The sequence below is a fragment of the Eleutherodactylus coqui genome, chromosome 1 (assembly GCF_035609145.1).
Source record: "Eleutherodactylus coqui strain aEleCoq1 chromosome 1, aEleCoq1.hap1, whole genome shotgun sequence".
Lineage (NCBI taxonomy): Eukaryota > Metazoa > Chordata > Amphibia > Anura > Eleutherodactylidae > Eleutherodactylus > Eleutherodactylus coqui.
In genome coordinates, this window is record NC_089837.1 from 472,354,896 (window position 1) to 472,374,753 (window position 19,858).

At 43.4% G+C, this 19,858-nt stretch overlaps 1 protein-coding gene across 2 annotated transcripts in view; it reads right to left on the reverse strand.

Moving 5' to 3' along the window:
* MARS1 (methionyl-tRNA synthetase 1) overlaps window positions 1-19,858 on the reverse strand; it is a 30,675-nt gene that overhangs the window by 9,013 nt on the left and 1,804 nt on the right. The window contains exons 2-17 of one of the 2 annotated variants that reach the window (XM_066584428.1): window positions 18,869-18,959; window positions 17,222-17,300; window positions 17,002-17,130; window positions 15,017-15,092; window positions 14,018-14,187; window positions 12,288-12,400; window positions 12,028-12,144; window positions 11,669-11,872; window positions 9,410-9,611; window positions 8,662-8,736; window positions 7,992-8,162; window positions 7,647-7,742; window positions 6,197-6,314; window positions 2,904-3,117; window positions 765-896; window positions 538-642 (exon numbers count right to left, since the gene is read on the reverse strand). In XM_066584428.1, coding sequence (XP_066440525.1) covers window positions 538-642; window positions 765-896; window positions 2,904-3,117; window positions 6,197-6,314; window positions 7,647-7,742; window positions 7,992-8,162; window positions 8,662-8,736; window positions 9,410-9,611; window positions 11,669-11,872; window positions 12,028-12,144; window positions 12,288-12,400; window positions 14,018-14,187; window positions 15,017-15,092; window positions 17,002-17,130; window positions 17,222-17,300; window positions 18,869-18,959 — 2,092 coding nt within the window. Of the gene's footprint in view, window positions 1-537; window positions 643-764; window positions 897-2,903; window positions 3,118-6,196; window positions 6,315-7,646; window positions 7,743-7,991; window positions 8,163-8,661; window positions 8,737-9,409; window positions 9,612-11,668; window positions 11,873-12,027; window positions 12,145-12,287; window positions 12,401-14,017; window positions 14,188-15,016; window positions 15,093-17,001; window positions 17,131-17,221; window positions 17,301-18,291; window positions 18,390-18,868; window positions 18,960-19,858 lie in introns of those variants that run through there. The other variant, XM_066584429.1, reaches the window with a different exon arrangement.

The following is a 19,858-nucleotide window of genomic DNA, read 5'->3' on the forward strand; positions in this document are numbered from 1 at the left end:
GCAGAGAGGCTGGCAAAATACAGTAAGACAACCCTGACGGATGTCTACCAACATCAGAGCTGTACAGCCTTAAATCATGATGTCTTTAGAGGTCAGACAGTGGATTGGAAAGGGTTACCCCTTTCCAATCCAATTTTGGATTCATGGTTTCCTAAAAGGCTTTCCCTTTTTGCTGTTAGCCAGCAGGTGGCACCATTGGCTCCAAAGAGGCTCCAACAGCAAACAGGCTGGCAATAGACGGTAAGAATACCCTGTCGAACGTCTTTTGACATTGGAGCTGTACAAAGCTTCAATCAGAATGTAGGAAGAGGTCAGACAGTGGATTGGAAAGGGTTAAGAGTTTAAAATTGTACCAGATCTCATATTATTCAGTCACTTTATTAAAGTCACACTATGTATGGTTTACTTCTTGCAGTTTTTAATAATACTGAGCATCCTAACTAACCTACAATAGGAAAAGAGAACGTAAATAATGTAAAATGCAATAATCCCATTATATAGTAGAGAAGTACACTGCTGAAGAACAGCCATACTTACTGCTCCTGCGGGGACCCTTTGATACATTTCCATGGTTCATTAACTTGGATGTATTGGTTTCCATGACGAGAGATATTGAGTATACATCTCAGAGCATCCCGAATGCTGAAATATAGGGCATTATTCAGGTTATCTTTCACTTCTAGCCTTATGAAAACAAGACTAGAAAACGCAGAGCTCAGATCTTGTCAATCTGATCCCCCTGAGAAGCCCCCTGTAAGACATACCGAACTTTCTCCAGCAGTTGGTTATACTGCCGCAGTTCAGATGTGACCTGAGCCAGAAGCCTTTTGTCCTCCGCAAGCAGCTCCATCTGGGGAACATATCCGTTGAAAAACTTCTGCACAAACATGCCAGCTCTGAAATACATAGTAGGATTAACCCTGCAATACTACACCTTGCCGGGCACACATCAATACTAATAATACTTTCAGAAGTAGTTGTACAACAATTGCCAAGTATATCATCATACATACCAGAGCTCAATACACTTCTGTTGTAATACATTAAAGTAATAGCGCTCTAGTAGCTCCTTTTTTTAAATGTGATAGGGTAAATTTTCACCCAGGCTACCGTGTTTCCCTGAAAATAAGACCCTGTATTATATTAATTTCTGCCCCAAAAGAGGCACAGGATCTTATTTTCAGGGGATGTCTTATGCTTACCTAGCAGGTGCCATCCGGGTCGCTCCCGCTGGTCTCTGCAGTTCCAGGCAGGCTTGCTTGCAGTTCTCGGCGCCGACAGAACATTGCTTGCTAGTAAAGGGGTTTGTAAATCCAGCCTCCGGCAAGCGCTGGCACCAATTGGTTCTCGAGCACCGCGGCTCAGCTAATCACTGCAGTGCTCGATGAAACAATCACAGCCAATTACTGAATGGCTGCGATTGGTTCTCGGGCATCGCGGCTCAGCCAATCAGAGCAAACGCTTGCTGGAAGAGGGGTTTACAAACCCTGTTACCAGCAAACAGGTTTCTGTCAGCGCTGTGAACTGCAAGCAAGGCTTCCCCGAACTGCAGAGACCAGCGGATGGGACCCGGACGGTGCCTGCTAGGTAAGTATTGTTTTTTTTTCAAATTTTCATGTAGTGTAGCTAGGGCTTATTTTCGGGGTAGGTTTAGATTTCAAGCCTTGAAAAATCAGGGTAGGGCTTATGTTTTGGGGAAACACGGTAGTACTCCAGTTTCAAAAGATTTCTGTATGGACTCGCAGCTTAAAAGGGTTAAACAGTGTAGAGGAGGGATTGGATTGAGATCATTTCACTTCTTTTCAGGGAAAATAAATAAATAAATAAATAAATATAGACCCCCCTAATCTTAGAATGTCTTCTGCATACAGCGGCCTCCTTCATTTACACGCTGATAAACTCTTAAGTGGCCAATTAGCTACTTAAGAGCTTATGCAACGTGAACGCTCAAAACTGTCACTCAAACTTCTGTGCAAATGGGCCCTAAGGGATTATTTTTTCTGGCACAAGTGGCATTAGTACCATTATATGTACAATATAACAAATGGGGGGGAAAAAGGCCATTGTGCCATCTTTGGGTGGGGCGCCTTGTTTTTACAGCATACACAGTGTGGCAAAAATGACATGCTAACTTTATGCTTTGGGTCAGTTACAGCAATGCAAAGTTTATACAGTTTTCATTATTTTGTAAGTTTAATTGAAACAGTTTTGTTACTTTGTTATCTTCTGACCACCATAACTTTAAATTTTTCCATCAATGGGATTGTGCGAAGACTTGTAGTTTTTACTGCTACCATTTTGGGGAACATGTGACTTTTTTGATCACTTAAACGTTTATCTTGCAGATGGGATAGCCACAATGAGTGCAATTCTAGCACTGTTTTAGTAGATCATATTTTTACGGATGTGGCAATTCCAAAATTTGTTTCTTTTGTTTTTACCTTAACAATGTGAAAAGGTTTTCTCTAAAAACTTTTTTTTTTCTTACACCTCAATTCTACTTTTTTTTGTCCCCATAGGGGACTTGCGTGTTTCGGATTGTTTGATAGCTGACCAAATATACTGTAATACTTCAGTGCTGCAGCATACTGCATTTCTGCAGGCATACCTTAATATACAGGGCCCCAGGCTGCCATGACACCCAGAGATGCCATTGCATGGAAGAGGCCATTCGGGAGACTGAAGAAGCTCCCTCCCTCTCTAGGTTGTGCCAATTACTGACGCTTTCAGAATGGCATCTAAAAGGGTTAAAAGCTTTGGTCACGGCTGTTGCAGCTGCATAGAAATCCTGAGTGAATGTTGCCAAGGAATACCTATTGATTTTGCTATGGAATCTCCTTGGGCATGTTATAACTAATGTAGAAGAAGTGTTATGATATCCCCCCCTCAGGTTGTCTATTTACCGGTTAACAAAGTTGCCCAAGTTGTTGAGTAACTCGGAGTTATTCTTCAGCATCAGATCGCTCCAGCTGAATGCGCTGTCTTGTCCCTCGGGCCGTACGTACAGCAGATAGAATCTCCAGATGTCAGCGGGGATACCAGTGTCCTTTGCCATGTCTCCAAAAACACCCACTCCACGGCTCTTGGAGAACTTCCCATCCTCATAATTCAGGTATTCTGTTCAGAAGAGAAAAAATATATATATATTAATACAAATACATTTATGGAAGAAGCATTTCAAGTGCACAACATGAGGACATATTAACCTTTTCCAATCCAATTTGTATCCTGGTTTTCCTAGGGGGCTTACTCTTTTTCTGCCATTATAGGACGGTGCTATCTGCTGGCTAAAGCCAGTATTGCATGAGGTGACACGTTGGATAGGCTCCGACAGCAAAAAGGCTGGCAATATACAGTAAGAGAACCCCAACGGACATCTTCCAACATCGGAGCTGTACAGCCCTAAAATCATAATGTCTTTAGATGTCAGCCAGTGGATTGGAAAGGGTTAAGAATATCTGCCAGATGTAAGATCATTTGCCTAAGAAAGCAATAGGTCTTGTCAAACCCATCTTGGTAACCCGAGGACTCCATGACTGAAACTTTCCTATAAGAAATTCTCTGAAGTGATAAACTCCAGGGACTGTGAAGCCTTTTGCCAACAAACAGGATTTAGACTTCAGCAAACAGCCTGATAATCCAAAGACAAAAACTAAAGGCTCTGAAATCAAGTTTAACCCTTTAACGCTACAGGGCGTACATTCACATCCTGCAGCATTGGGGTATGTATGAAGAGAGATCACAGGGCAATCTCTCTTCGTTCAACGTGGGCGTCAGCTGTTTTTTTTTTTTTACAGCAGACACCCGGCGGCAACAGCTCCAATAACCCGTGTAGCAAAGCGAAGCTGTTAGCCTTTTAAATGCCGCTGTCAATTCTGACAGCGACATTTAAATCCCCCAATGGTTTAAGGATGTTCAAGGTCCCATATAGGCTCACCCTGATGAGATTGCAGGGAGCCGTGTGGCATCATGGCAGCATGCCTATCAAGCCATCCCCCTGGGGTGGATTGATCGACTGCCTGCCCGATCACAGCATGATGTAATGCTATGATATTACATCATACTGCAGGAGCGTTCAAGGCATCACCTGTTGTTGTCCCCTCTGGGGACAAAAAAAAAACAAAAACAAAAAAACATATTTATGTAATATATAAATTATAGCCCTCATATAGCTGCGTTGATAAATAAAGGGGTTGCGATTTAAAAAAAAAAAAAAAAAAGGGGGGGGGGGCATGTTCTGAAGGGGCTAAGAAGTAGAATAATCTTTAAAAAGGGCCACTCAGGTGAATTCTTTTTCTTCAATCATGGAACTAGCCCCCACATATATATGGATCAGCTAGTATTACTGTAGTTATTCCTTTCTATCAAACTCCTGGCTTCTTTCTGCTAATGTGATCTCAATTCTGACCAAACCCAGATTTACTTATGTTTATATGTTCTCAAACGAGTCAGTTTCTCAGTCAGCATACTGTATCAATTACACGGATCCTACTACAGAAACTGCTTAGAGGGACACACACACACTCTTATCGCAGTTACTGATCATGATCACACAGCTTCTGTCACACTATTATAATAGAGGAGATCACAGCTCATCCTCCTGTGTACTTATGGTCTGCAGCCGATTTAGAGGAATAAATAAGGTAATAACTATTCCCCAGCAGGAAGAGATGGTACAACCTCTATTTAATGCTGTGTTGATGCATCATGGGATTCATATCACAGAATAACTCCAGTACAAAAGAAAGTCCTGTCAGCAGAACACAGAAACAAATCAACCCGATGGGTGAGGCATATAAATCTTCATATGCTATGCCACTAAGGAATCTGAGCCCTGATTCCAATACAGACCAGAAAATAATGCAAAATGTGGCATCATATATGGTGCAAATAAACTATTTCTTTTATTCCTCCATATAAAAAGCAACGTTTCAACCCCTTATGCTCTTTGTCAAGCTCACAGAATAGTGATGGCAAAAACCAAATCACGATAGTGCCTTATAAGTATCAGACAGGAGGCTGCACTGCACAGAAGTGACTGCAATATATGGAAGAGACATCTAGAAGGCTTCAGGCAATCAGCTGCAGGGATGGAAAAAGGTTTTCGCCGGAGTGGCCCTGCTAATCAGGGATCATTGATGTGTAGTAATGACATTTCAATAAAAAGAAAGCTCAGAAGTATGGTTCTAGAGTAAAGCACACAAGTCAGAAAGTGCATTGAGTTTTATTTCAGCTTTAGGTCTCCTTCACACGGGCAACACTGCATCGCTGCAACAGGGGGTGGGGAGAAAAAAAAAATCCCAGCAATATCGCATCGAGTATCGACATCGAGTCTTCTCATGGCAATACCGCAATTTTGTAGTGCTACACAGTTGCACGACTTTGTAGAATCACATGCGAGGATTGGGGGGGGGGGGGGGGAGGGGGTAAGGCATATAAGCCCTACCCTGAAAATATGCTGTAACTGAAGAGAAAAAAAACAAAAAAAAGTATACATGACCTCTCCCGTTAGGTCTGGGGCGCCACAGCAGCTTATTCCCAGGTCCCGCACTGATCATCTTCCTCATCTTTTGGCCGGGGATTGAAAAATTCCCGTCTGTTGGAAGCGCTGGCTGCGATTGGCTGACGCTTAGCCAATCACGGCCAGTGCTCGATGAATGGCTGTGATTAAACCAATCACTGCCATTCATCGAGCACTTGCTGTGATTGGCTAAGCATCAGCCAAATCAAAACAAGCGCTTCCTGAAGGCAGGAATTTTTCAATCCCCGGCCAGAAGATGAAGAGGAGAAGCAGTGCCAGGACCCGGGGAAAAGCTGCGGTGGCGAACGCTTCTAAGCTGATGTATGTCTTTTTTTTAAAAAAATTTTCGGCAGCTAGGGCTTAGATTATAGCTTTGGCAGTAGGACTACTGTCAAAGTTGCATCGCACGAAAATCGCGTTTTCGTGTGATGCAACAGAGAGAAAGGCTCCATAGTGAAACATGGGATACAAAACCTCATGAGTCGTGGGCAAATCACCAGACCCGTGAGGTTTTTGTGTCGGGTTGTTGCACGCTACAAAACATCGCATGTGTGAAGGAACCCATAGGAAAGCATGGGCTTCTCATACATGCGATTTGTAGCATTGTAGCAACGCGACTTTGTCGCCCAAGTGAAGGAGGCCTTATTGGATGCATTTTGAGAGATAGCCACCTACCTGTAGCGATGAGGTGGTTAACTATAGTGTAGTTGTCTTCAGCTCCCAGAAGGCAGGAAGGGAAGATAACACTATGAAATGGAACATTGTCCTTGGCCATAAAGTTATAGAGTTGGACCTGAAACAAACAAGAAGAACATACTGAGAAGAATGCAAATTGTTAATATGCGAGAAAACTCATGATGATGATATCACTATGTAATGACATCATATCCATTTCTTACTCAGAGTGATAGAATAGAGAACAAGGAGCTGCGAAGTTTTAGATTAAGTCTAACATAACTGAATGAAAAATGTGTAATAAGAGTGTAATAAACATTATGTTAAAGGGGTGGTCTCGCGAAATCAAGTGGGTCTATACACTTCTGTATGGCCATATTAATGCACTTTGTAATATACATCGTGCATTAAATATGAGCCATACAGAAGTTATTCACTTACCTGCTCCGTTGCTAGCGTCCCCGTCGCCATGGTTCCGTCTAATTTCGGTGTCTTCTTGCCTTTTTAGACGCGCTTGCGCAGATCCGTCTTCTCCCTTCTTCTCCCTTCGGCTCCGCTCGGCAGCATCGGCATTTTGGCTCCGCCCCCTTGTACGCATCATCGCGTAGCTCCGCCCCATGATGTGTGCCGGTTCCAGCCTCCTGATTGGCTGGAATCGGCACGTGACGGGGCGGAGCTACGCGATGATGCGTACAAGGGGGCGGAGCCAAAATGCCGATGCTGCCGAGCGGAGCCGAAGGGAGAAGAAGGGAGAAGACGGATCTGCGCAAGCGCGTCTAAAAAGGCAAGAAGACACCGAAATTAGACGGAACCATGGCGACGGGGACGCTAGCAACGGAGCAGGTAAGTGAATAACTTCTGTATGGCTCATATTTAATGCACGATGTATATTACAAAGTGCATTAATATGGCCATACAGAAGTGTATAACCCCACTTGCTGCCGCGAGACAACCCCTTTAACAGTTACTGCAACTGTTCAAAAAGAACGGATATAGTATAGCTGGTATAATCCGATAACATGGCTGTCAGACCAGAAGGAGGTCTCCTGTTCTAGGACATGGGATTTCTATCTGGTTCAATGTCATCCAGTATATAATAGAGTGTATCTCCAGTGCCTGGTTTACTTGCTCCTGCAGTGGTCATGTGGATTGGTTATCTACGTGACCACTGCAGCCAATAGGAGGCCGCACCAGGGAGATCATCAGTGACGTCCCATAAGCTTGCCCTGGCTTCTACATTGAAAGCCCATGTGACAAATTTACGGGACATCACCGGGTCTTGTGACCCTGGGACATCACCTCTCAGAAGCCATGGTGGAAAATTGCTGAAATGCCGATCCCGAGCCACAGTGAGTAAATTTTGATTTTATATAGTTTTGGCCAAGGGGAAACCAAAAACTATCTAAAAAAGGTAATTCAGAAAACCCCTTAATAAAGATTGCACTCTTACCTGTTGAGGATTTTTCCACCACTTCTCCCACTGGTCTGTGTAATTGGCTGCAATAGAAATATATCCAATTGGAGCATCAAACCAGACGTAAAACACCTGGAAGACAAAAGTGTTGGTTACAACTTGTTTGAAATAGGACAGGACACTGGACTCCCGCGGTGGATTTGTTTCAGGTATTTTGGTGACGGAACATCAGTTCCATTGTCTCAATGGGGCCGTTTCTGCAGCACGTGCATTAAGTTCTGCAAGCCTCATTCAAATAAATGGGACAGTTGAAGAAATTTCTCTAAAACAAATCTACTGTTTCGGAATTCACCCTCAATTGGGTAGTAAGATGGAATTAACCTTGTCGGTGAAACCTTCCAGTGGTACAGGTGTGCCCCACTTCAAGTCCCTAGTGATGCATCTGGGTTTCAAGCCATCACGAATCCAGGAGCGCGTTATATAACGGGCGTTTGCCGTCCAGTCTCCAGTTGCCAAGGACTGGTCCAGCCATTTTTCCAAGCGCTCTTCTAGCTGTGAAAGACGTAATAAGATAACTTAGTAACACAATAGGTAGTACATGCACAATGTAACAACATTTGGTTCTATTATGCAACAACCACAAGAAAGAGAACCGTTGAACACTTCCTCAAGCTCACTCTATCATTTCCCCCCTCCCTGACATTAAAAACAAGCATGAATCAGTGTAGAATGTAAGAGAGGAATTCTGTACATAGAGGGGGGAGTATTTTTATTTTTCCCTTTAGAAAGCATAATGTATTTGCTCCTATAGGGGCCTGATGGCGTTGCATGACCACCACACATGTAGAAGGGAACCAATTTCTCCAATCTCAAGGGAACCAATCTCCAGCATATGTTAGAATTTTCAAAATGGTTTAGGCAGTGTGAAAATTTAGAATTGAGTTGGGTCGCTAAGGACCACTACTCTTCACTGAATGAGCATCGCAGTTCTTGCTCCCATCTGTCCATTCATGGCAGCTTGTACCAACACATACAAGGAGAAGTGACAAACCTTTGGCAGATCCAAGAAGAGATGTTGAGACGATTTAATTACAGGAGACTTTTTACAGACTTTGCACTGAGGTTTCTGCATTAAAAAAAATATATATATATATAAGATTTATAACAACTTCCAGATTTAAGAAGAATCTACAAAATGACACGCTAAGTCTAATAGATTTCTCCACATACAATTACCACCACCGCTGCACAGCTCCTTGATATTACCATTAGTACGAGGAGGCTGTACTGCTGGAGTCTAGATAGGCAGGCGCAGTAGAGATGAGTGAGCGTACTCGCTAAGGCAAACTACTCGAGCGAGTAGTGCCTTATGCGAGTACCAGCCTGCTGGTCTCAAAAGAGTCGGGTGACGGCGGGGGGCGGGGGAGGAGATCTCTCTCTCACGCAACTCACCGCTCTCCCCCACCGTCACACGAATCTTTTGAGACGAGCGGGCAGGTACTCACATAAGACATTACTCGCTCGAGTAGTTTGCCTTAGCGAGTACGCTCGCTCATCTCTAAGGTGCAGTTTGAAAGTAGAAAAGTAAAGCTGCAATCCCGCTCACCGGTTTTGGGTTCCATCTTCCATACCGAAAATGGCATGGAGACGGAAACCTGGACTAAACCTTGACTTTTCATGTGTAAAACATGATCTTTGCCTTCACCACTTATGAGCCAAGTGAAACATGTTGCAGCGGCTTTACGGGGCTGTTGAGCAGGATCATTTCCAGCGGTACAGACAATGAAATGTGATCGTACCTTTAGTTCTACAGCATTAATGAGCTTGCCACATTTATCACATTGGTCCCCTCTGGCTTCATCATAGTTGCAGAATGGACAGGTTCCTTCTACAAAGCGGTCTGCAAGGAATCTCTGACAGGTTTCACAGCGAAGTTGCTCCACGGTGTCTTTCAGCAAGAAGTCTCTTTGCAGGAGTCTGTTGAAGATGTCCTGAGCAATTCTACAACAGAGGACATTGCATTCATCACAAAAAAATCTGGGATACCTTCTCCCGAATCTGGAGTAATGACCTTGGTTTGCTTTTACTGTTCTAGTTAAAACCAATGTGTCCCATGTAAATGAAAATGCTATCCCATCCATCTGCACCAAGTTATAGAGCAGGAAGAGCCGAGGAGATTGATAGTTTTGGGGGAAAAAAGTTAGCAGAATGTGTAATGGATTGAAATTCTTGTTCTTCCTCCTCTTAGGAGTCCAGCGGGCGGTCCTATCCACAACTGACAGCTTCCTGCTCTAGAACATGGTTCTGGTAGATTGAACAGCATTTTCAGGTTAATGGGTTCTCTTTAAAGCCCTTAATTTTATACCTGGTACAGTTATAGTAAAATCTCATGAAGAAAACGGAATACTGGATTATAATATGCAGCACCTGTGCTATATATTGCAGTATATAGCACTTTTCATCATTACCATAGACAGGACTTAAGAGGGATTTATGCATGGCTGCCTAATCTGGGAGCCTGCCAACCCATCGGTAACCCAAGAGTGCATTGCCGGTGGGCTAAAAGGGCCACAGGGGGGGGTGCCTTCAACTAGGTGCTTAGACATAGTAGTCAGGATTGACTGTGGCATCTAAACTGTTCAAAGCTGCCATTGAAGACAGTCTGATCATGGCGACCTGGCTGCCGTCAGCTATTTAAGGGAGCTGCCACCTTCTGGGTATGAAAGGGGATTAGCTACTGAGCCGTTGCATGCAACCTGCACAAAGTGTGTATGTATGTAGAATTCCATCTATCTATCTATAGTGGTGTTAATAAAGTGGCCTTACACCTTGTTGAGACATTAGCTGAATAGCCTACCCTCCTGACACCCCATACATATTCAGCAAGCACGCATTCTTAATAGGGTTAGCAAAAAACGGCCCTTTCATACAGGCTGGGATTTGGCCACAGGGGTAATAACACGCAGCTGAAAATGTGGGAATCTGCACCCAAATCCGCACAGCTACGTAGGTATTTTGATGTGAGAATGCCCACCTGTAGGTGCGTCATGCGGCCAAATTTTGCCTGTGTGAAAGGTCCTGGAAGCTTCTGTTAGAGACCTCTGGCGTGGCTTATCTCCCTTAAGAACAGAACATCTGGCATCGGAGGATAGTCGGAAGATACATCACCTACACTGGAGGGCAAGCCATCCCACTGAGATTGTTAGGTTTGGCCGATGTTCATCTAATGTACTCTGAAACCCCTCTCTGAGGAGAAAACATTGTCACCACTAGAGGGGGCTCATGGTATACGGATTTATTATGGAGTTCAATGGGAGCGGTATACAACTCCCGTGCAGTAATCTCTCCCCAGTATTAGATGTAGGTGGGCAGAATTTCATCATTTAACTGGCTGCAGAAGAGAAGCTGAACATATGGAGCTCAGCACAAGTAAGAGTGATTTCACATTTGCGTCGGTACCTCTGGCTACAAATACCAAAAAAAAACCCAACAAAAAAACGCTGCATAAAAACCTGGCAGCTGGGCAGGAACCGGGCAGACCCCATTATAGTCAATTGGGTCTGCAATTTTCGGTCTGGACAGAGACGGAATGATTCGGCCGTGGGGAGTCCCCTTTCCTGCTCCCCAAATGGATCAGGAAAGTGGAATCCCCAGCGCAAGTGTGAAAGCACCCTAAAAACAGAGCTCAAAGCCCTATGAGTTCAGGATGCATTTAGATTACAACTATAAGGACACTTTAATACCCTGGACCACTGCATTAACTACGTTAACATTATGAACCACATAATACACCAACACTAGCCTTCTGAGAATATTATTTCACAACCATCCTAGATCACTATGGTAATCAATATTAATAACCTTGGACCACCGGAGCGGCTATGCATTAACTGCTAAGTCACCGTAATCCCCCCCCAGGGATTCTATAACAAACCCTTAAACCACCATGTAAAATGTGTCAATTATAGTCAGGGACTGAGGGACATTTTACAAACTATGTCATAGGCACCGGTGAACTGGTAATAATGGGGAAGGTGGAGCAGCAGTTCAGTGCTTACGTGGTTTGGTGTGCAGTAGTCGTCCTTCCAAAGTAATCAAAGGAAATCTCAAACCACTTGTATATGGCGGTGTGGACAGCATTGTACTTGTCACAGATCTGCTGTGGGGTTAGTCCTTCCTCCATCGCTTTGGTTTCGGTGGCTGTTCCATATTCATCTGTCCCGCAGATATAGAGGGTGTTCCAATTCCTCAGCCTGCAGTACCTAAAAGATCAGAAGCAACAGAAAAACAAGGGGTTAATATCTTGGGATAACCCATTTAATGAAGGAACGGGCCGATGATGGACAACCAGAAGCAAAGATGATAACGTCAATAAAAAATAACTAGCCGTAGCCGCCATCTCACAAGGATATCTCACCTGGCAAAGACGTCTGCACTGAGTACGGAGCCAATGATATTTCCTAAGTGAGGAACGTTGTTCACGTACGGCAGGGCGCTGGTGATCAAAATATTCTTGTCTCCCTCCCTAGGAAGTCTATGATAAAAGTTTTAAAGTCAGTATGCTGATCATTTTTGTGAAATGGTTAAGCATTTCCAGCTCAACTGATGTATGTCTTAGGCTGCGCGCACACGGGGCCGATTTCCAGCGGACAATCTAAATATATCGCCACGACTCACATAGGGTGTTGTGACAATCTCGGCTTTGGAGCATTAGTAAGACCCTTGGACCAGGACTCTGCAGCAGCTGCAATGTCCTCCTCAGAGAAGGTCTGGACGGCTGCATCTTCCACCTGAAAAAAAGATTATATATAGTGTGTAAAACAAAACAGGAGAAACATTGAAAAATCTGGTGTCTGTTTAGAGTATCCAGTCTAACTTTAGATCACCCATTAGTTGGCTTAGTTTGGTGCAAAAATGCCACATTTAGGTCACGCCCCTTTTCTAAGAGACACCATCCTAGAATACCTCAAGGAGAACAACGGCATAAGTCCTCACCAGCATGGGTTCATGAAGGGTCGATCATGTCAGACCAATCTGATCAGCTTCTACGATGAAGTAAGCTCTAGGCTGGACCTGGGAGAGGCTATTGATCTCGTATATCTGGACTTCTCTAAAGCATTTGACACCATGCCGCATAATAGGCTGATATACAAAATGAGGCAGCTCGGATTGGGCGAAAACGTGTGTAAGTGGGTAAAAAATTGGCTCAGAGATAGAAAGCAGAGGGTGGTAATAAATGGCTCATACTCTGATTGGACCACAGTCGCTAGCGGAGTGCCACAGGGTTCAGTACTAGGCCCCACTCTGTTCAACATATTTATCAATGACCTGATAGAGGGGCTGCACAGCAAAATATCAATATTTGCAGATGACACAAAATTATACAATATAATCAATGCAACGGAGGACAAGGTATGGCTACAAACGGACCTAGATAAGCTGGGGGCTTGGGCAGAAAAATGGCAAATGAAGTTCAATGTTGATAAATGTAAGGTTATGCACATGGGCAGGAGAAACGGATGTCACCAATACACACTAAATGGGGTACTGCTAGGGAAAAGTGAGATGGAAAGAGACCTGGGGGTACTAGTGGACTGTAGATTAAACTGGAGTAACCAATGCCAGTCAGCTGCTGCAAAAGCTAATAGAGTCTTGGGGTGCATTAAAATAGGTATAGGGGCGAGAACATTATCCTCCCACTATATAAGGCACTTGTCAGGCCTCACATGGAATATTGCGTACAATTCTGGACACCGGTGCTCAGGAAAGCTGAAGTAATGCTTGAGGGGGTTCAAAGAAGGGCAACTGAACTAATACATGGAATGGGAGGACTGGAATACCCAGAGAGGCTATCCAAATTGGGATTATTTACCCTGGAAAAAGAGACGATTAAGGGGCAACCAAATATAAATACATTATGTATGAGACTGTGGAACTCTCTGCCTGAGGATGTGGTGATGGCAAAATCCATAGAAGGGTTTAAGGGGGGACTAGATGTCTTTCTAGAACACTATATTACAGGATATAGATATTAGGTGATCAGCGGGGTTGTTGATCCGGGTCTTGGAGTCAGGTAGAAATGTTCAAAACGTTGATCCAGGGATTATTCTGACTGCCATTATGGAGTCGGGAAGGAATTTTTTCCCACAAAAAAATAAGGGGTAAATTGGCTTCTGATTCTTAGTTTTTTTTTTCTGCCTTCCTTTGAATCAACAAGGAAGGGATGGAAACAGGCTGAACTGGATGGACATTTGTCTTTCTTCAGCCTAACATACTAGGTTACAAAGCGTCTGAAAGGGTCTAAACACACAATAATGTAGCTCAAACTATGTAAGTTTTCTGGCACAATTTGCTCCAGTTAATTGTTGAATGTTCAATAGTAAATCTGCGTCTTGTTACAGACTAACCTGTTCATTGCAGGCTGAGGCGTCAGTTGTGGCACTAGGGGCCGGCATTTTTTGAAGATACGCTTTGAACACTGAAGGCCCCTTGCCCTTGAAGAGCGATTCGACAGCTTTTTGACACGGCTGCAAGTCAGACACTTTTTTAAACCAATTCTTTAATGACGACAAATCTTCTGCAAAAAGAAAGTCAAAACCTCAAATACGTCACATGCAAATATTACAAGTATTGAGAAACTTTCTTCAGGGTTAAAAATACATCAGTCTCATATGAGGAAGTGTGGAATATTTCCCCCTACTTTGGTATGAAAATAACTTGGGATCTTCAGATGAGAAAATGGTCTTTTTTCCAACCCTGTACACCCCAAACATAATGTACCAAAAAGGTCTAGAAGGTTTGTAAACAAAGCTTCAAAATACTGTATGTCCTCTGCTTACTTTAAGGCCGGCTGCCCCCAGCTGGGACGAGCTCCGGCGCGAAATTCCACAGCGGAGCCCGTCACGGCGCCACCCAGGAGACCCCATACTTACCTGCGGATCTGACGTTCTCGCTCCCGCATGACGCTTCCCCGCCCACCGCGTCATGTGACACGCCGGCCACGTCACATGACACGCCCCTCCGTGTCACGTGGCGCGGTCGGCCGTGTCACGTGACGCACTGGCCGCGTCATATGACGCCGCGGCGGTAGGCGTTTTCACGCTATCTTCCGCTGTGCTACAGCGGAAGATAGCATGAACGGACAGCTTCCATTGACTGCAATGGAAGCCGTCCGCGCGTACACCCGCGGCAAATAGAGCATGCCGCGGGTGAGGGCGGGAGATTTCACGGTGCGGAATTCCGCACCGTGAGCCCTGAGCTATTAGGTTCAATAGAACCTAATAGCCGCGGGCAACGCAGCGGATTTTCGCCGCAAATTACACGGCGGAAATCCGTCCGTGTGAAGGAGGCCTAATACTATTCCAAACGAAGACCATTTTAATAATGTGGGTGACGCTGCAACCTACCCGACAGTGTAGACATCTCTGCAAGAAGAGGGAAAATGGCCCCCCATACCACGATGTCAGCCACAGACACGGCGTCCTATCAATAAAGATTTCAATCAATAAATGACACTATAGTTACATGGGATAGAAATTTTTACTAAAAAATAAATAAATAAATAAAAAACACTCCTAGAAAAAAAATCAAATCCTGTGTTACAGCAAGGGCCTGAGGAGGTAGTGCAGAACATTAAGTAAAAGGGGGAATCCAGTTGAAAGTAAGCTTTTGAAAGCACCTCACAATGTTGTAAAACAAAAAAACCAAGATGATCTACTTTTCCCACTGATCCTCTGAAGTTCCTGTTCCACCAGTGCCTCGTCCACCTCTACAGAAATGACATCACTGGCAAAAGGGACATAAAATCATCGGGTCCAACCCCCTGCTCAAGGATCACTAAATCATCCCAGACAGATGTCTGTCCAGTCTCTGTTTGAACACTTCCATTAAAGGAGAACTCACCACCTCCCATGGCAGCCTGTTCCACTCATTGCTCTCCCTCACTGTCAGGCCGGTTTCTCATGGCCGAGAATCTCACACAAGTTTGGTAGCTCTTCTCTGAACTTATTCCAGTTTGTCATAACAAGTTCAGAGATGCCCGCTGCAACCAATCAAGGCTTACTTTGGTCAGCGATTAGCTGCAGTGGTCACATGTACTAATGTCAGGGTGTCATATCTGCTGCAGCAGGAAGTAGACTGCAGCAAGGAATTTGGCACTGGCAGAATGGGGGCTGAGAGTTCAGGTAAGGCAAGTTTCCTTTTAAGTTTTCACAGTAGTTTTCAAATTTTTGATGTTAGACTTTATGACTGCTTTAGATTAAACTTTAAATAAAGCCTCAATTAAGTGAGCAGGGGCACCCGCTGACCAGTCATTAATAATCAATCTAATCAGTAGGCCAATAATTTGTACTAATGACCGAAAATGAGTGATAATCGTTACATGGAAACGCAAGCATCTTGTAGTTCTCGTTTGAACGATGATTTTAAGGTGAACTTAAAATCCATTGTTCAGCTACTGAGAGATAAAGTGTCTCTCAATAGACCGCACACTTATCTCCACGGGAGTTGGCAAATAACATTGTAGTTTGCCGGCAGCCTGACGAGAACAATGGTTTTGTTTCCACTAGTGGTATTCTCGCCCGTTAATACTACGTGCATGAAAGATAGGCCCTACCCTACCTTCTCACTTTTTTTTTTTTTAAAGTGTGGAGTTTGAAAAGTCTGAGGAAAAAAAACCCAAAACGATTCATACGCAACTACACTGTGTAGCGGCGAGCGTAGTTACGTTCATGTCCATCTGTTTAAGCCCTAAAAGTCAGCCATTATGAACTGTGAGCAATTTTTTGTTTTGCACTTACACTGCGCAATTATTGCAGAAATTCATTTATTTGAACGAATTCTGAGCAATAATCATTCCGTGTAAATGGCCGACTGAATAAGTAGATTTTGGGTGGCAGTTTGGGCACTTGTTCTCAAAAAGTTTTGCCATCACTGATAAAAAAAAAACATTGCAGAAATGCTTCTATTCTGTCCCTAAAAAAAAACAAAAAAACAAAAAACAAAAAAAAAAAACTACCGATACCCTTTAAAGTGTGAACAAGCCTTTTAATTCTCCCGCAGCTGTGTGCACAGCTGGGCATGTGATTAATTACACGCTGGGCTCTGCAAACAGCTCATGGAGCCCCCTTTACATGCAAATAAAGATGAAAGTGTTAATGGCCATTAACACTTTATACAAGTAGATTGTAAAATCTTTCAGTCGTTTGAAAGATTATCTTTGCGTGTAAATGGGCCTTAACCAGTACAAGCAGAAGGAGATGCTTTACCGAGAGAAGCTGTTATGTTGTATGAGTGCTAGGAGAACCAACTGAGATGAACAGTTGAATGTGACTATGAGTGACAGAAGAGGCAGGTGCATAATTCCAATACAATCCCTAATAGTTGTACTCACGCCAGTAAGAAACGGTTTCTTTGTGAGATTTTGCGAAATGTGTTCAAGTTGCTTGCCAACCATTGCTAGACTTTCTTCTGTTTTCTTCCCTTGCACAATAGTTGCATACAAGACTGCGGAGATCACTGGCTGAATGTATAAAACACAGGAATGATTTACAGAACAGAAATACTGATTGTAGAGTAGTAAGTGCTATACACCATCATGCTGAATTACTTACCTGAAGCTCCGTTGCCTCCCATTCCATCCACTGATTATTCAGGTCACCCTGCTCCTTCCCAGCTGCCAATGTAAAGTACCTGTAAAAAAAGAGCAAAACGCCCCTTACAATTAAAATAAAGGCATCTCAGGGATTGTGCAGAGGCAGAAAATACATCATCCTTTAACCCTTTCCAATCCAGCGTTGGACCTCATCTGACACTGAGATTTCCCTGCATAGCTGCCATGTCAGGCAAGGTCTGACACACGTTTCTAACACGATGCAGAAAAGAGCTCCCATGTGGGAGCTCTGCTCTGCATAGTGTTAGAAACATATGCTGTACACATTGTACCCAGTTATAAGATACCTCTGTATTACATAGGATAGACAGACAACATTAGATAAATTAGAAATGCATAGAGTCTATATATATCACACACACTTACAGGATTATTACAAATGATCGTTCTGATGTGAAACACTCATTACTCGTGTTTAATTTTCAAAAAAAATTGCTAAAGTAATCATCATGACAGTTCATGGATTTCTGTTGAGTAATTCCAAGGAAACCCCAACGCGCTTTCCCACCCAAAATAAATAAGAGCTGAGAAGTGAGCGGGTGGCAGGAAAATTGGAAAGGGGTAAGGGGGAACGGTCTTGAGACTAACTAAACTTTTTAAAAAACTTCTGACAGGTCATAGTAACCCATCAAAGTTTTGCTCAGTGGGGTTCTGAGACCCCCATCAATTGTTAAAACAAAATGAGCAGAAGCATTCATCTCAGGACTGGTCAGAGAGGTGTAGAAAGTCTATGGAGTCTGTAGACCGCTCCCGATGACAGCCGAATGAGCACAGCTAACAGACCCCCATTGATTAAAACTTCCGATGTGTCACTATAACATGTCAAAAGTTTTTTAAAAGTTTTGTTGCACTTTAAAGCATATATGAATAGTCTGTATATAGAACACAGAAAATTGGAAGCAGAACGAGCACATGTATGCAGCGTATGTAGTCTTAACTTACATTATTTCCTCTTTATTTCTCTCTTAGGATACATATATTCTTAGCCCAGGCATGCTTACAATTACTTACTGTTGATTTTCCAACCACATTTTCTGGACGTTTTGCACTGATCCCCGAGTTACAGCCTATATCATAATGCAGAGCTGCATTCACAATTCAGCTGGATGTCATTGGAAACAGTCAACAAGCTTGTCGTCAGACAGACCAATAATGGCAGATCTGAGCTCCTGTACTACAGGGGGATATTTAACCTTTCATACATGAGATGACTGTAAACTTCCCAGTGTAATGCAGACACGTCACAGAATGCAAGTAACCGGAACAAGTCCTGTACAGGTTGGGCAACCCAGTAACGCCTCGAGGTTTCATCACCAAGCTAATACACGCTGTAACCGAGGATCAGTACTCGAAAGAGAAAACCAGGTACAGTCACTACTAAAGCTACAGCCACGGGAAGTATGGAGGAGTAGAGGTTGTCGAGTCTCGGCCCCCCCATCCCCACTGACCTAATATTTATTGCCTATCCTAAGAGTAGGCCATCAATTGTAAAGACCTTGATACAAGTGTAAACAAATCCCAAATTACAACTGGGTGGGCAGATCTAATGCACGGACCCCGTGCCATATTACTGAGGGTCGGCACTCACCTGCAGATTGCATTAGCACAGAACAGGTAATTCCCAGTATTGAGTTCTAGTGCCGGCAGTTTTGCTTGTGACAGGAAGGGCACAACTTTTTCTATATATATAAAAAACAGAATAAGAAACAACAGATTCAGGTTGTTAATAAAACACAAGTATGATCATGGGTGGAAACAATAAAAAATAAACTGTATCATAAAAATACAATGATAAAAAGTTTGAAGAAAAAAAAAAAGTTTAAAAGTTTTAAGGGAACGTATCGCTTATATTTAGTTTTTTACTACTTAAAAGCAGATTCACTTTTATTAAACAACCAACTACAAAGAAAAGGACATATCACATAACCGAAAACAGGCTATAATAGGCTCCAACACAGCCGAACCAAGCGATGATAGAGTACATAATAGAACGCTCTCAAGAAGTCAAGCGTTTCAAAACTGGGGCAACAGTTTAACCCTTTCCAATCCACTGTCTGACCTCTGAAGACATTATGATTCAAGGCTGTACAGCTCCGATGTTGGAAGACGTCCGTCGAGGTTCTCTTACTGTATATTGCCAGCCTCTCCACTGTCTGAGCCTATCCAACGTGTCACCTCATGCAGTGCTGGCTTTAGCCAGCAGATAGCGCCGTTGTATAACGGCAGAAAAAGAGTAAGCCCCTAGGAAAACCAGGATACAAATTGGATTGGAAAGGGTTAATAGTGGTTCCAAACTGAAAAATTGCAACAGAGGAAGAAAGGGGGAAAAAATTGGAAGGGGGAGGGAAGTATTATAATGGTAGATTATGTGGACGAAATGCTCGCCTCTCTCTCAGTCTGGAGCAATGATCTCTTCTAAGCGGTAGATCTCAGAATGTATTGTACCAATCTAGATAGGGAAACATTTTCCATTCTTCTAATCTATTTTCTGATTTAGATTTTTTTTTATTCTAATGTACAGAATAATCGCCATCTTGCCTTTGCTGCAGACATGACTACACTGGGTCCCCTTAGTACT